The sequence below is a fragment of the Rhyacophila brunnea genome, unplaced genomic scaffold (genome assembly GCF_057557595.1).
Source record: "Rhyacophila brunnea isolate RB1 unplaced genomic scaffold, BYU_Rbru_1.0 scaffold_1, whole genome shotgun sequence".
Lineage (NCBI taxonomy): Eukaryota > Metazoa > Arthropoda > Insecta > Trichoptera > Rhyacophilidae > Rhyacophila > Rhyacophila brunnea.
Window position 1 is genome coordinate 7810878 of NW_028232751.1, and position 18064 is coordinate 7828941.

At 38.3% G+C, this 18064-nt stretch overlaps 1 protein-coding gene across 1 annotated transcript; it reads left to right on the plus strand.

Annotated features, from left to right (window-relative positions):
- The first annotated feature begins 9002 nt into the window (after nt 1–9002).
- On the plus strand, nt 9003–17712 carry LOC147079445 (histone-lysine N-methyltransferase eggless-like). Its single transcript, XM_085941119.1, has 7 exons — nt 9003–9524; nt 10321–10461; nt 10582–10723; nt 11335–11440; nt 12669–12868; nt 13209–13369; nt 15709–17712. The coding sequence occupies exons 1-7, from the start codon at nt 9099–9101 to the stop codon at nt 15715–15717; spliced, it is 1185 nt and encodes a 394-aa protein (XP_085797245.1). The 5' UTR covers nt 9003–9098; the 3' UTR covers nt 15718–17712.
- Nucleotides 17713–18064: the final 352 nt, after the last annotated feature.

Consider the following 18064-nt stretch of genomic DNA (forward strand, 5'->3'; position numbering starts at 1 on the left):
GTTGGGAAATACTGGTCTAGTTGTATATTGATTTTGTTTTCAACAAAGTTTATTTAAGTATATTGTTAACGAGTTGGGGTGATATGCAAATCCGACCGATTATTGTTCGTTTGCATATTGCAGCTTTATGTTTTATTAATTGTTTTATTGTCTATAGCAGTGCTCCGCAACCTTTTCTCACCCACGGTACACCAAAGGTCTTCCCAGAATTCCATGGCACACCACACGTAAAACAATTTATACACCAAAACATCGACCCCACATCCTGAAGGGGGACCCTAGGCCAGGATCTTTGGTGGGCCCCCCTACCTATCACTTAGTTTAAAAACAGTGTGATACTCTAAAATAGCGTTTTTCAATTGGTGTTTGAGGTAAAATTAACGATATCGATTGTATATTTAATGATGAAATTTCTTTTGCGGCAAAGTTAAATGTTTTTGAGACGGATTCAAAATTAATTGTTTGTTTTGAATGGTGGTCTGGTAGGTCCTTTGGTACATTTGTCGAGATCATTGTCTTAATTCCTTCTAATTTATAGTTTATTTAAGTAAATATTGTTAATATACAAAATTATTTGTATTTTTTTTGAGCAATGCACCGCGACACACCGGTTGCGGAGTGCTGGTCTATAGTATACCAAATCTAAACTTTCTATGATCTGGTCACGTATTAACTGTTGTGACAAAAACCGAAACATTTGGCAATCTCGTAACGTTTGTTACATTATTTGTTCACGATGCTATATATCGTTGAGCTTAGGTCTGTATCTGTGTCAAATTACAGTCTTTTACCATAGACCACTGTTAATTCCTTTGTAATTTTTGAGAGCTTCTTCCAATAGGTTCTATGTTATTATTATAGTGCTTTAAAAATGTCTCGAATAAGATAAATGCCAAGCTTTAATGATATCACATCAGTTCACTGCCAATTTAGTTTTTTCATTTGTTATCTTTAAGATTATTTTTTTGTTATTTAAATATCTTCCTTGATATAGGACTGTGATAATATTTATTATTATATAATTGATCTCAAAATATATAAAGATGGGTAAAGTTAAACCCCGGTGAGATAATTGTTTATTAATTGTGATATTTTTCATTAAAGAAAAATTTATCTAGCTTTTGTTGTGGTATTTCTAATTAGTATCATAATATTATGTAGCTCTAAATAAGTAATAGTGAAATGGGACTATTATGAAATCGTCTGACTGTAAAATATGTATTCGGGTAGCCGTACAAAATGTGATAGAAATAGAAATTTAATAAGACTGACGATATATATTACGAGTATATTAAAAACTATTCAATGTATTTATTTACTTTAATTATTATAAAATATATATTACTTTCAAGGTTCAACAGTAATTGTTTAACTTGATGAAACTCTCGTCCAGAATAGAAGACATTACCTTAATAAACTTATGTCAGTAGTTGCAAACTGCATTTATTATTATATGGGAAAATATTTATTGTTGTTACTGCCAAAAGTTGGTAAGTCTCGAAATCATGTCGTAGAGTAATTATTGCAATTTGAAATTAGGCATGCCCTCTAAAATCAGGCATAATGCTAATCTCTTTGTGCATGTTCTATATACCGGATAACCTTGAATTTTTATCTGGCTCACATTTATATAATATGGCCACATAATCCATTGTTAACTGTAAATACCTAAATTATTGACTTATCAACTTTTTGCAGAAATATTATTATATATATATTTATAATAAACTTTCGTTATATGGCTGTGTACCAAATCTATTGATGTTAGATTGAAAATTGATGCCATTAAATAAAAATTGTAAGATATCACAATACTGTCTGCTCGTAAGTATTCATTTGTACCGCATTACTCATAATGCTTATGAGCTAATTTTTAAATAGTGATTCTGAATATAATTATAAACATGGCATTCTCGATTTTCTTGTTAATTCTTTGATTCTACCACGCATTAAAAGTTTTATACATACCCAAATATTTGATTAAAAACTATCTTGACTCAATCATTTATTGTTTTATTACAAATCACTTAGGACAGCGAAGAAGCCCAGAACTGATGCTAAACTGTGTGGTTGAGCATTTGTGGACTGTAATTTTTGGTGAAGGATGCTGGGAATTCCGGATATAGGGGAGGGGGGTGATGAACAAGAATGCCAGACACTGACCTTTCTGATGATTTGAGGACTGGCGCGTACTGGCACTGGCACGGGTCATACACTCACGCACTTGGTAGATAAATTGTCTTGTCAATGTCTCACTCTCACTGGACACGTGGGTTAATTGCAATGATGATAATGATGATGTTAGTATTGAATGATGATCAGCTACCCTGTGTCGGTAACACGACTTGAGTCAAGGTTCTGATTTGTGTTATATTGAGTTTTTTTCTAGACGAACGTCACACTATATGAAGTGCACTCACACGTCGTTGGTGAATAACTGCCTGTCATTACATCACCGTTGTAGGATGACCCGTGATTGTCATGCCTGGTTGACGAGAATGATTAAGGATGGGATTGGGGATTACAATCGGCCCAACCACAGTGACAATTATACAGCAAAGGCATTACCTGTGAAAACCACATGAGTATCACTGTGGACAGTGTAAAATTAATTTGTGCAGGGACTTCAATGGGTTTTATCATTTTTTTTGGACCATGTCTGATCCTAATAAGATCATATGGGCGTCCACAGAATATACGTTTGTGTTAAGAGATTTTTTATTTTTACGAGAAGTTGGTGTAAGTCACTCGCTCAACCTATTAGGTCCATACTCTGACTTTTAACACACATTAAAAAATTATATGTGTATTTGCAAGACCCAGGATTCGAACCTGGGATCTAGGACATTATAAGCCAATGCGTTATCCGCTCAGCCATCATTTTTAATTAACCAAACATAAAAATAAATCGAAATGCAAAAGTAGTAATTAAACTTTTTACTTTATATCTTTATGTTGTGTCGCAGCCTAGAGGGCTTTGGGACAAACAATAAACATTATTATAAACCAATTATTTCAAAACAATAAATTGAGCAAACGACTCCAATAAATAAACGTCATTGTTGAAACTAAAAAATGTGTAACTCCGTTTTGCTGCTGAAGATACTGAAGATAAAGAACGTGATCTCATCCTGCATAATGAAGTATGTTGGCTCAGTGAAGGCAAAGATTTGTAAGCTTAATTGAAGGAATAACCCAAAAAAAAAAAAACGGTGTGTGTACTTATGTATGCGCGTTAGAAGTTATACTTCTTTCGCGTAACAAAACAAAATATTATTGCAGAATGTACCTTGTTATGGCTTGCTAATAGGTAGGTAGGTATAAGGGGATAATAATATTATTTCCATGTAATGATATTATTATTTTTATGTCAGTACTGCGTTAAAAACTCTCGATGAACTTTTAGTGTGGGTGCTGGAAAGAAATGTTACCTCCTCAAATTAGTTGTCATCGATGGTTCTGCGCCAAACTCGTTTACCTGTTCAGATATAATATGTTGTTTTATTTCCAAATTAATTTACACCAACGAGATTCAAGACCGAAGGTCCAATCTCATTTCTAATCGGAAAAGTGGCACTTATTTGCACCTTAATTTGTTATCATGTTATTGTTTTTAGAGAGTAGGTATCTACAATCAACTAGAACATTGATACTCAACCTTTTTTTTCTTCGAGCCAAATACATATATTTGTAAAGTAACGCGGGCCGCATCACTACTGGTGTGACGAAAAAAATCATGAAAACCCCTCTTTTTTACAAAACATTTTTGAGATTTTAAAAATTATGCGTGTTTTTTAAATTAATCGTGTGCAATAGCAACACTCTTATACCAGATCTGATGTGGACCATAATGAAAATCCTCTTCAGGTGTCACTATCTGTGCCTCAAAGTCGAAACGAATCTCAAGATATACGAAATTCCTGATAATAAATGTGTTTCGGGCCGCACATAAAAGCTTAAAGGGCCGCAGGTTGAGTATCGCTGAACTAGAATATTGACGCCGTACAACTTCTTTCGGTATAAGGTAAACGTACCAGTAGTTGACCACTTCAGAAAAGAATTCAACAAAAATAACGATTAACGTTTAGCATTAGACCGAATGTTGGCAAAGCAAGTCTACTCATAATGGATCAAATGTCTTAATATGACAAGACAAAAATTAAGAAAGGGTCTGTTACAAAAAAAATGTGTCAATTTTTCAAAACCATGTTGCTGTTTCAGTAGTTGACCATCCAAAAAATTGAAAGTTCCAGTAGTTGACCATTATATTTTTCAGTAGTTGATCATGTCTATTCAGGAGTTCCAGTAGTTGACCACTATATTTTTCAGTAGTTGACCATATCTAATCAGAAGGCTTTATGGCAAATCTGTCATCAGAGTTGCCTCAGGGCTTCCTGTCAGACCACTCTAGCCCATAGCTACTTGAATCAACTTGGTAGCAATGGGCGGTTCAGTAACAAGCTGCATAGGAGAGGATTTTGTTTGAGAGCCAATCATGAGCTTTGTTCGGGTAACAAAAGGTGCAAAATTAGTTACTTCAAAGTAAAAATACAAAAATATATTTATCTTAGCAACTAAGTACATACATACTACATAGTAACACATAGGCTCAGTACTTACGAAAATAAAACTTAACATAAAATCCTTAGATATTCCAAATAAAGTCCAATTCCGGAACTGAATAAACATTACGAGTTTTGCTTACTTGTGTCGAGTCATTTATGTGGGATACTACCGCCTTCCATTCATAGCTAAATACATCGGGTTGCTCTGGCCATTTCCATAGTCTCCCGCACTTTTGCATCGATAAAATAGTAGCTTTTACTTTAAAAATATGGACGATTTTCCCCGGGAAGTTTTATAATATAATGTTCATTAATGACTTTCATATCAGGCAGCCATTGAGTTATAGGCTTAAAGCTTTCATCACTTGCTTTTCCCTCCACCACTCGCCACGTCTCCACACCCATTATGCAGGCGTATACCGTGGCGTAACGAACGATAGGCGCTGTTCAAATTTGTGCCGAAAGTGTCCCAGGAGCAACTTCCCAAGACCTTGGTTGGCGTGCACTAGAGTGTGCGTGATCCCTAATTCCATATAATGTATTACGGTCAATTCTCGATGAGAAAAGACCTTCTCGCTTGCCGTATAATGCCGCAAACTTTTTAAAAGCTAAGAAATTTTCCCTCGTAGATACCAAGTCGCAATGGCCGACCGGTCCAACTGAGGGTCGGACCGACTTGAGAAGCTCTTCCCTTTCAACCGACATATAGGGACACTCCCAGAGGATGTGATCGGCATCCTGCAATTCGCCACATAAGCAAGTCGGAGATTCTATTAGGCCAAGCTGACAGAGCTTGGAGGCAAAACCACCGTGTCCGGTTAAGAACTGAGAAGTCCAATGGTCTGGAGTCAATCTGGTTATCTCCATGCGCCACTTAATATTAGGAAAGAACAAATGCGTTTGTCTGCCCTTGGAAGAAGTGGTCCATCGCCCCTGCCACACACGCAGCGCCGTGTCATACGCCAGGTCGCGTACAATAACTTTTCGAGCGCACCGGCTCATGGATCCAAGACCTAAAGGCGGCGATATAAAGATACCGCCAACCTCCGCCCCCAGACCCCCAAGCAAGGCGGTCGTGGCACCACGGACTTGAATGTGCAGGTCTAACGGAAGCACTCCAGCAAGGACAGGCAACGCGTCGGTAGAAGTCGTCTTATAAGCCTTAGTGAGGGCAAGTAATGCTGAGCGTTGACCGCTGAGAAGAGTTTTCCGGATGGACAATAACTTACATCTATGATACCACGTGCTGGCGGCATATCTAGCGATACTCATAAATATTGCATCATAAGCTATTTTAAGAGATCTGAACTTAAGTCCCCAATTACTTCCAGTAAGCCAGGAGACCCGATGGTAAGCTGCTTTGGCTTTAGCCACCGAAGTTTTGGCGTGTTGCATAAATGATAATTTGTCATCCAATAAAATGCCTAGATATGTAACCTTATCTTTGACTTTAACTAAAGTACTACCCATACGGATGGTGGGCGACCTTGAAGTGAGGTTGGCTGCTCCCTTGAGGAGGATGGATTCTGTTTTATGCGGAGCAAAAGTGAGTTTGTTAGTAAAACCCCAGGTCATAATGGTTTCCAAAGCCTCGTTAGCAGCTAGTTCAAGACCATTGCGGCTGTTCGCACTCACAAGGAGAAGCGCGTCATCCGCATAGGCAATAATACTACAGTCGCTTGGAAGCGTGATCGACAGGAGGTCATCAAAAAGGATATTCCATAGAAGGGGTCCAAGAACTGATCCCTGGGGACACCCCATCGTGGATTTCCTATATATTATTGTATTGCCAGTATCATATAATATAGATCTGTCACTGAAATAATTTTGGATTAGTGCATATATGTCTCTCGGTACACGTTTTAATCGAAGTTTACACAATATTAATGGCCAGGAAGCACTGTCGAAGGCACCCGCTATGTCTAAAAGAATGCCTAGTACGTATTTACTTGTTGCTGTTTCAGTGTAGTTGATAACTTTTCGAATCGCATCCTCAGTGGATTTACCCGGCCTGAAACCATATTGGTTCGGGGAGAGTGGTGCAGTCTCTGCGAGGTGAGTCTCAAGTTGTGTACACATAAGACGCTCCAGTACCTTGCTGAATGTAGGCAAGAGTGTCAGAGGGCGGTAGGCCTTAGGGTCAGAGGGAGGGCGGCTACCGGCTTTAGGGATTATCCTAAGTATTCCTTTTTTCCAGCAATCCGGAAAAATACCACTAGAAAAGCATTCGGAAAAAAGAGACGTTATTTCTGGCGCTGCAACAGCCCAAACATGCTTGGCCATCAAATTGTCAATACAATCATGGCCAGGTGCTTTCCCAGCGAGAAGGCTTTGAAAAATGCCGCCAATTTCATGCTCGGATGGCAATGGCGAAGAGGTGACTTGGTATGGGAGCGCTGCTACAAAACGGGCTTGCTGAAGAATCGTATCATCCGTGGAAGGATCATCCTGTGGTATGAGGGCATCAAGTAATAGCGTGGCTGTTTCAAGCTGCGTAGTGGTGAATCCACGACCTAGAGGTCGCTCAATGCCACTAACGATCTTGGTTGGTCGAAGTCCAATCTTAATCGCGCGATACGGTGGACCCCAGGGGTCCGAGCCACCCTCAGTAGTGACAAAGTCGCGCCAGTGATCCTTTTTTGCTTGGAGAATGGCGTCCTTGTATTTACGTCTGGTACATCTGTGTGCTGAAGCCAGCAATTCAATGGTATGCAGTGGTAGTCTGGAGCGGTGCGCAGATTGAAGTCGCCGCCTAGCTTTTCTGTTGAGTGCTCGGAGATCAGAGATGTGTTCCGTCCACCAGGCTGGTAGGCCTGGAGGTTTGGGATTGCAACGACCCAAAGAGGATTCTGCAGCATTAATAATGATGTCAGACAGTCGTGAAGCAGCAATATGAGCATTGGGAAGAGGTTTTCTGGAAGCTCTATCTAGTTTTCTAGTGATGATACTTTCGAAATTTTCCCAGTCCCCATGTTTCGATCGAAATCGTCGTGCAAGTCCTGGGGATGCGACAGATACACCAACCGGTGTGGAGCACATAGCAAGCGTAAATGTTAACAATTTGTGATCGCTAATGGAGGAGTCTTCTTCCACCCGCCAGTCACTGATTCGACTGAGGGTTCGGCCAGACACCAGCGTAATGTCAATATGAGAACTCCCTCGCCTCGTTACGAAAGTAGCCGGGCTGTTAGCGTTGTTGATAATCGAGAGATCGCGCTCTGCTATCAGTTTTTCGATATATTCGCCGCCACCCGTGGGATGGTCAACAGGTGCCCAAAGTGGAGATTGCGAGTTAGCGTCGGCACCAATGACGACGTCTCTGTCGCTGATATCGCGGAGTATTGCATCTAGTAGCATGGCCATTTCTTCCGTCGGACTCATATAGTTGAAATACATTGAGATTGCTATAACTGCACTCCCTCCAGGGGCGGTGATTTCAGCACACGCAATATATTCATTTGAAAGGTGAGAGAGGTGGAGTACCCCTAACTGAGGGTCAGCAACAAAGATACAGGCTTTGGATGAAGGGGAGGCACTGACGACACGGCCGGAACCAAACCCCATTTTAGAGCACCAGCGATATGGCTCTTGCACAAGCGCTACATCCAGGCCCTTCTTGAGCATTAAGGTCTCCAACTCCAGTGTACTGACCTTTCCCTTGCCCACATTTAGTTGAGCAAAGCAAATCATTTTAATTCATAGTCTGTCATTGCCCGTTCTCGTTCCTCCGCATACAGACGAGCTGGGCAAGAAGTACTGTGAGTCGGATGATCATTTTGACGTTTATGGCGGTGGCAGGCGACACATTTTGGAGCAATCTCTTTTCCAGGACAGTCTGCGCGATCGTGACCTACCTCAGTACAGTGAGCACACGTTGGAACCTTGGCGGAACACAGTTTTGCCATATGTCCGTACAAGTGGCAATTAGAACATTTTATAACCCCCAGAAAGTCTTGGACTGGGTAAGATTCCCATCCCATGAAGAGACGATCATCAGCAATCAAGGCATGCCTTACAATGATGGGTGGGACAAATGCAATAAAATGGCACTTTTCCGTGCCCTTAGTCTAGTAGGGTGACTAGTCTATGTAGGTGGTAGTCTAGTAGACCTGGGTACCACTACCTACTGACATTATAAGTATCTAGGTACCTACTTATTTGTAGGTACGTTCGATTTTATCTTCACACCGTAAGTGGGGTGAAATTAAGCCACAAAACTAGATATGAAAAATAAATTGAAATTCGTAGGTAATGAAGTTGTAATAAATAATTCGTATTTAATTTTGTATGCAAAATTTACAATAGGTACGTTGTAAATAGATTCTGATGATAAAGTTGTTCACAAAAATCAAAGAGATCAGTCTTCCAATCTCTTTGACAAAAATATATTAACGATAATGTCTATACTGGCAGCATTGATTGTTTACCTAACTCCGCGCATTTATATGTCATTGTTTTGTTTTGTATTATTAGGTTAGGTTATCCTTCATTCCGTCAGAAAGTTCTTTTGAGTGAATAATTAAAGTTGTCGATATGTCAGCTGAAAGTGGGACCGCCTCTCCGAACGCGAAGAAGATGGGACGAGTCCGATTACCGTTTCAAGTTATCGGGACTGATTCTACGAAGAAGCGGAAATTGTCTGTGCAAAACGATGCCACTGAACCGATTATCGTGAGTGACGACGAAGAGAAAACATCTGCCCCTGAAGAAAATCCTGCAGACGATACCCTATCCTCAGTTAACGATCCACTGTCAGAAGACATGGTTAGCAAAAGTGCGTGTCCCCAATCCGAACAAACTCGAGTCTCGGATGCATTAAAAGATTCATCTCAGTCTGATAAACTGGCGGAATGCGTCCGTTCACCGATGAGAAATGTCATACAGAACGAGGAGGAGTTCACGACGCCCGAGAGCGAGAATTCGGAAGAAAATGCTTGCCCCGATGCCACTCCGAATCAGGTATATTTTACTCCTCCTTGTGAAATTTAATACCTATCTTGTCTTACGCCATCTAACTAATTTCTTCAGACATGCAAAGCAGCTTTAGCGAAATAGTTATTTGATAATATAATAATATGATAAATAATATTGATTTCTGTATTGTTGAGTACCATTTGACAGGTGGTGAAAATTGGTTAATCTCAAAATGACTGCGTGGTGCAGTTTGTTTTTTTCTAGCAGGTTCGCCGCTATCGTACAGTCCAATTGTTGCGTGACAAAATTCACAAGTTTCTGAACTTTTTTAATCCATGCATGCAATCTTGCAATGTTACATCGTATTCACAAACGTTGATTTTGGATACCACATGGTACTGCAGTAAATTCTATCGGCCACTGTGCGAGAGAAATGGAACACCGTGCTTATACCACCTGCACGTTATCATAATTCGGACTGGAAATTTCTCATAAAAAAAGTTGCACCTGTACCAATGTACCTATGCTTTGAATTCGACTGAGATATTGATTCTGAAAACTCATAAGCCATACATAGAATGAAGAAAAGTCTAAATATCTGTTGCATCTAAGATTCATTATAGAAATTATTGTCACATCGTCTTTTTAATAGCACCTGTTTTGGTGGCCACCGTCAAATCTGAAACTATCGGTGTATTTGGAAAAATACTCTTCCAATGTTATCTATTATGGAACGTGCTGTGAAACACTAGTGTCTGGTTCGACTGCCAGTTGTGAACTTATCTTGATAGATGGACAAATATCTGTTGCAGATTTTATGTTGTGATTGATTAATCCTCAGGCTGCATTACCACCGGAAAGCGCTGAAGAAAAGGTGACCCCTCCTTTGAAGGTTGATGATTTCGTGTATGCAGCCCGCCATTCCATCTACAGTGCTTGGGTGCCAGCCACCATCGTGAAGATACGGCCTAAAGGGACTCTCGTGAGTCAATTCAATTGATTTATTATTGGTCTTTGGCAGTTAACATCCATGGTGAAATATTTTGCAATATTTTGTTTATCTTTGCATAATGGTAAAACAATGGATCTGCTTGGTTTACAGCTCTCGAATGGAACAGAGGCACCATTCTCTATGATGCATGTGAAGTTTGAACCGATGACTCCGGGCAAAAACTTTTTCGTGAAGGAAGTGACTGGCCGACAGGTGGCGACCATGCAACCCTCTACATATAGATACTCCATTGGTAACTGTCCTATTTCACAATGTAATTAAAATATTGTTGCATTTGTCATAAATCGTGTCATTTTTTATTTATTTCTTCGATGACAGAATCTAGTTGGCTTAAAGAGAATGTAGGCCAAACATGTGGGTGAGCCAGTTCCAACAGAGGCTGCATGATACTCTTTCTAATCCTGAATAAGTCATATCAGTATTGGCTGAAAGCATCTGTTCTCGAAGTGCAGCATTATGATGGTTTTTAATACATGATGTTACGTGTAATCTTAATAAGATACCATAACTCACTACCTACTCTACGGCGGCTCGCACCTACAAATTCGACTTGACTGCAACATGTTAATTTTATTGGCATTCACAACACATGTAATTTAACTGTCGGTTGAAAAAGCATCTGTTGTCACATGCAACATAGTTAGAATGTTGCTGAATGTATTTGGAAAAGTCACCGCTAAGTGCGAGGGTTGGAATAGGTGGCATTTGGTTTTGATCATCTTCATCCAACGCTGCTCTAGCTGTTCTCGGTCAGACGCCTCATCTTCTATGATCATAGTTAATTTCTCAAACATAGGTTTTGATATCTGTGGTTTTCATATTAACTACGCGGACTGTTTGCAGGCACCAGAGTGATAGCTCTCTTCAAGGATCAGACACAGCAGAAGAAAAAGGATGCCTATTACTCTGGAGTCATCGCTGAGATGCCAGCGGTCGCCAATATGTTCAGGTTAAATATTATACTGTATAATCTTCACCATTGCAGTACCATACCGTGGCATAAAGGTAGTGCGTTCGGCTGATAACCAAACAATCGGTGGCTCGAATCTAATCGAGTGCGTTTTTTTTCGTGTGAAAAAATAAATTATGTGTTGCATCAGCGCGCGCAACTTTGTCACACGCCAAAAATACAATCTGATTTCCCAAACGCGCCAAAAGAAGTAGATATTACTTCAAAATGTCTCAAATTGCAAGCTTCGTATTTGTTCACTAGGTGCCTCTGCTGGCATGCCTCTCCCCCTTAATGTATTCTTAATATCCTACAAATTTACCCACATATTTAAAAAGACAATTATAAATTGAAATGATTCTATAGATGGCAGTGCGACCATAATGCCGTCAGGCGTTGAAAAATCATATTTCTTTTGGGCAAGAGGGCATGATTTCTGTATGGAAGATACATCCCTCTGGAGGGCGATTCACGAATGAAGCACTATGACCGGTTGCGCAACGTAAGCGCAAGCCTACTGCAACGAAGTATATTAAAAGTCAACCGGTATGCAATTGAAGTATTCACGTTTTGGCGGTAGAGGCGCTAGCAACTCTCCATTTGACATTTATTAAACGTCAGAAATTCGTACGTAGTATAGAAGAGGCTGTTATTCTATTTTTTCTATCTTTCACATAACTATTACCGCTGAAAGTATTATTTTGTGTTTAAATTCTCATTTAAATATTTATTATGATTTTGTAATACAGAAACACACATGTTTGTTTGCAAAATACAACAGAAATGCTGTGTTGTAATATTGTTATATTGGAGACGTAACTAGCTTGTTTAAAGATTAATTGGCTACGTACTTCAACAATGAATGGATTAATAATGCAACGTTAACGGTAAGTACTGATTAAATATGAAGTCATTACCAAAATGGATAAAAATGTTATTTAATTTCCATGAAATTCAGAAGAGTTCCGTCATGATATGTTTACTTTCTATCTTACTCTAACGCATGGACATGAGGTATAAGCATGCTGAATGCTTTCTCACTCGCACTTAGCCATTTCGTTCGAAGCTCTATACACATACTATAAAATTTTACGTACTTCAGTTAAAGCGGTTCGGTGACGTGTTTTGCAGTGCTTCATTCGTGAATTGTCCTCCTGGCATAAATCCGCTGATTTCCAATTATCAAACTGAAAACTGTAGATTAGTAGCAATCTGATTTTGTTTACAGATACCTGGTATTTTGTGATGATGGCCACGCACAGTATGTGAAGCACACGGACGCAATACGAGTGTATGAAATGTCGCAACATGTATTTGAGGACGTCTGCGCCGACTCGAGGGACTTCATCAAGAATTATTTGTCCACTTTCCGCGACAGAGTCATGGTTGAAGTGCAAGCCGATGATGTTATTAAAGTTGAATGGAAAGGTTAGTAATTCAATGAATTTATTTGTGGCACCAATACGAAGAACCCGAATTAATGTAATTTGGATTTAGTTCTATTTTCTCTTCTTGTTTGACTATGTCCGTCCCTTAGTTGGCACATATGGACACCACACAGTTTTTCCTAGAACCCCTGTCGCTTTCACATCAGCCCCTATATCCTCAATTGTGGCGTACTGCATGTCACATATTATATATTCACTGTATTCAACATAATTATAGAACTTCTGCATTTGTCACGTCCATAGCAAAATCTCATTATGATTTTTGCCCATGCGAATGGTGAACTGTATCTTTGTGTGAAAAAGCTAGTTTTCCATTTCAGGCAAATGGTGGCCGTCAAGAGTGTTGGCCGTGGACAGTTCATTGGCACTGTTGCAGTTCAGCGAAGAGTTGGACGAGCGGGTGGTTCGAGAGGAGTGGCTGTACCGAGGGAGCAATCGGTTCCAGCAGCTCTTCTTTGGCGCTACGTCCGACACAAACAAGGTCTTTATTTTTATTTCATCATCTCCAGTTATCAGAATTACAACGCTTGACAGTAATCAATGTGTGCAGATGCAATTTTTTCCCATGTGCAAGCAGTATGGCTATTGTGTTTATTGTCAATGGCACCGCTACTTGAAATTCAACTTGAACTGTATTTGTTATAAATAAGTTATGTTATAACAAGTCGTAAATTATAAATTTTTTCACAGTACCTACACATTGAAAACATTCAAGCGGGTTTTGTGAATGTGGGACCTTGTAAAATGCTCCAAAATGTTAAGGGTAATGAATGATAAAGAAATTTATTGGTCCCCTAATTGCATTCATGGGCATGAGCACCAAATCTCACCATGTTATGAAAACTATCATTTTTCAAAGCAATCCACTTGAGTAACACTAATATGAAGACCAATTAATATTTTCTTTGAACAGTGGCATGCTTGACTAAAAAACTTTTTATCTTTATAAAATCATACTGAAAAATATTCTAAATACAGTAAAACCTTGGTATTTCGAACGCCGTAAAATTGAAATTCGCTCTAAAATGAATATTTTCCCGATTTTTACCACCCAAAATTGTTTTCTCTTACAAAAAGTTCGTTATAAATCAAAGTATTCGTTATTTCGTAATTCGAAATGAATTTTGGTCCGCACAAGCAATTATTATTCGTATGAATCGAAGTTTATTTTTGTTTACTCAAAATATTTTGAAATGCATACATATTCCCGCCAGCTGTGGGCGAGTCAGTGGTTAGTTATTATTATTATCATCTACCGTTATAACGATGATGCATCGGCGTCGGGCAGGGACAGGCACGCACACTGCACAGCTGAGTAGGTTTCATTCGTTATCAACCCACGGCTGCGCTCCGCGTGCAGTACATATTATCATACAAAATTATCGATGCAATAGAAAACAAATAAACGCGTGTATTCGTAATATCCGTGTATTCGTAATACCCGTGTATTTATATTAGTAGTTTGTCTCGTTGTTTTTATATGTGGCTAGACATTTTTTTATATTGTATACCTGTACCTGTGTTTATCGATAGTGTTTCGGACTGGCGGTTTACTCGTATTTTGCTTATTTACGACATTTATTTATCGATAGTGTTTCGGACTGGCGTTTTTTTGACTTGTGTTTTTCTTGTATGTTGCTCATTTACGACATTTGTTTATCGATAGTGTTTCAGACTGGTGTTTTTGTGACTGTGTTTTTCTCATATTTTGTTTATTTACGACATTAATTTAGTGTTATTAACTCAAGACAGACTTTATTATTTTATATTTGTAACAATGGCTGATGTAGTTAAAAAAACATATAAGGCTCTTACGATCGCCGAAAAAATAAATTTGTTTCATGATGTCGACAATAAAGTTGACAGCAACGGAAAGCTGGGAATTAAATACAGCATACTGATACCAGATGAAGGTCTCCCACAGGAGACCACCTCAAAGGGCGGACTGAACTATCAACTTTCCCAAAAACACCACAGCCTACGTCCACTCTTCGCACCCTCACTGAAATTTCCGAGTTTTTCGTCTGCGCCCCCGCCAAAATTCAAACAGACTGACAAACTACCGAAAACGGCTGCTCGAAACAGCGCCGCCATGTGACAAAGAAATCTGTCGGAAAAACAGGTTCGCGACCGATAGAACAACAGCGCCATGACGCCGCAGATCCCAGACTTTTGATGCGCGCGGAAGACTTCTTCTCGCCTCGGACGTCGAACAGTCAGCATCTCCAACCGAAAAAAAGCCACGTCAGCAGCCCGCCAAGCGCAAGATTCTCGCCTCGGACGTCAAACAGCCAGCATGTCCAGCCAAAAAAAACCACGTCGGCAGCCCGCCAAGCCGCAAGCATCTTTAACCAGAAAAACCGCGTCGGCTGCCCGCCAAGCGCAAGCTCTTCTTGCCTCGGACGCCGAACAGCCAGCAATTTTGAGTTCAAGTTTTGATGACACTTGATCCATAATTATTTTGAACCACCCAAATATAGGGTGAATGATATCGATCCCATTATTTATGCTGCGATTTTTGACATGAACGTTTTAGTTGATATATTTGCCTGAGTTTGATGGTTGGGTCGCATTTAGGCTGGTAGTATGTAGGCATTTGGTAGAGGGTGAAAGTTTACATCGTATCACCATCTTACATAGTAATAACAGTGCTTTGATATTCAGTCGAGTTGTTGCCGGGTAAAAAGCTTTTCATCAGAACACACAAAAATACAAAACTTAACCATAAAAATAATAATTCAGTCTCACTCATCATCAGTTGGAGTCATTATTTAAGTTAATTTAATTTGTGAATTGATAAAACTTTTTTTATTGTTTCAGAAGAAATAGAGAAGCCTGCTGATCTGAATCAACGCGTTATTTTGAAACCTCATATGAAGATTGTGTCTGATGCTGATGAGCCAGTAGAACGAAAACAAGTAAAACAGCACTAAAAGCAAAACCGGTGCTCTCTTTTCAAGATGAAGATAATGATGTTGAATAATTATAGCTCAGGTGGGATTGATAAAAAGTTTATTCCTAGTAATATCTTTGTTGATTTATTTTGTTCATCGCGCATTGCTTTAATATTAATTATATAAATGTTTCACTCATAATCAGCGATCATCGTTTTAGATGAATGTGGATAAGTCAATTATTATAGTTTGGTTTACGCAACATTACGTTTCAGTAATTTGATTGATTATTGTGTTTCAACTGTCTGCATAGGTAATAAAATAGTACAAAACCTTTAAAGATAGTAAAGCATTCAATTTCATATTGTCATGTTGGTAAAAGTTGTATTTGCGTAAGTGATATCATTGTAATGGCTATCATGGAATTCTGTCAAAAAAAAGTCTTATCACTTATTAATATGTAATTATGGTATTTTTTTGTTATTTCTGCTTAAATATTGCGTTGTCTTTTTTGTTACTGTGGGACTATTATGTGTCTCTGTAAACCTAATTTCAAAATATGTATGTACCTACTTAATATGTTTTTGCCTGTTGCGAATATTATGCATTGTTACATAATCTGGTTGCTTAAACATTCCCCCAATGTCGATAATCTTGGCACATAAAGATTAGAAATGGATAATTTGTACGTAGGTATAGCACAAGATTTACACTTTTTTTGTGACTTTTCTTTAAAAATATACTATGCTAGCGAATAATGATTAAAAATCGATCTCTGAAACTGATACATACATACATAGTTGAAAAATAAACAATCTATAAATGAACCATTTAACCGGATGTGTGCCACAAACGTATTTACGCACCCTACATTTCCGAGTACACAAGTCCGGATATAGGAAATGGGCATGTATATGCTCATTATAGTAGGTTGATTGTTTTAATTTATTTAATATATTGCACACACACTGCCATCTCTGGAGTCGTTGTGAAATATTTAACCTAAAAAGAAGTTCGTATGATACTCTTAATACATTTCCAAAAAAGATATGTTTATAAAATTTAATTTTTTCATATAAATTCGGTGCCCTCCGGGTACCACCATGTTAATACCTCCTGGCATTTAATCTAATACTATTATTATCCTACGGCTTTTTCCATTTTGGCGAGCGATTGTGTGCTTTATTTCCATTTGTCCTTTTTAATTTATTTTTTTTGAACCAATGAAACTTATCTAAATTTAACTAGCTCATAATATAACCCAAAAATATTTAAAAGCAATTCAACAATAAATTGGTGGTATAATATACGTGGTATTTCAATCATTATCATAACCGGTCTGGATCAATTTACTCTTCCCGGTCCTATGTATTGTTATATTTATCAGAATTAGTGATATCATTTTTTTATTTATTTCACCAACCTGGATCAATCCACTGCTGGATGTAGGTTATCCCAACACGATTCTAAAAGCTTAATATGTATTAATTATTACGATAATATGTATGTTTTTATTATTTTTAGTCTAATATACTTTTTTCCCCTCACAGGATTGGTTGTTTTGAGTTCTTAAATTTTTACAGGTTATCTATTACCTGACTAAATAATTATTGTTTATTCCAAACCTACACAACCGTGTATTTCGTATCAATCCATATATAGGCGACATTTTCTTTTAATTAGTATATCAAAGTCACAAATGGATTTTGGTGATGTGTATTTCTCATAAAATAATGATATATCATTGTATAGAGAATGATATTATTAGGTTACCAGTGGTCAGAATCACCATTAGTGTCGCAATGCAACAGTATTGCTCACATTTTCTTATTCTTGAATAATTAATGATCGTCATATATTTGCCTTGATACGGTAATTTTTATTTTATGTTCCATATAATCCATACATAATAAATAATCTTTTGAAACCAAAGTTTATGAATTTTAATATTCCCTGACACCCTGTCATGATTGAAACGAGATGAGAGGGAATGTGAACCCCAATCTCTGTATCTGCAGTGTAGTATTGTCAACCGTACTATAAAAAAATAATAGTGCAACGTTATAACTTTAATTCTGCAAAAAATGTAAAATACTATGATTTTGAATATGAAAAATGTTCCCGTACTATAGTTTTTCAGAAATACTATATTTTTTACACCTTTGTACTATAATTAGCATAGAAAAAGGTGACAACACTGACAGTGTGGCATTTTTTCACCAATATATGTATTGTCGCCGTAGATGTCAAGAGAGCCAGTCCACAAAATCATAATGCTGAGA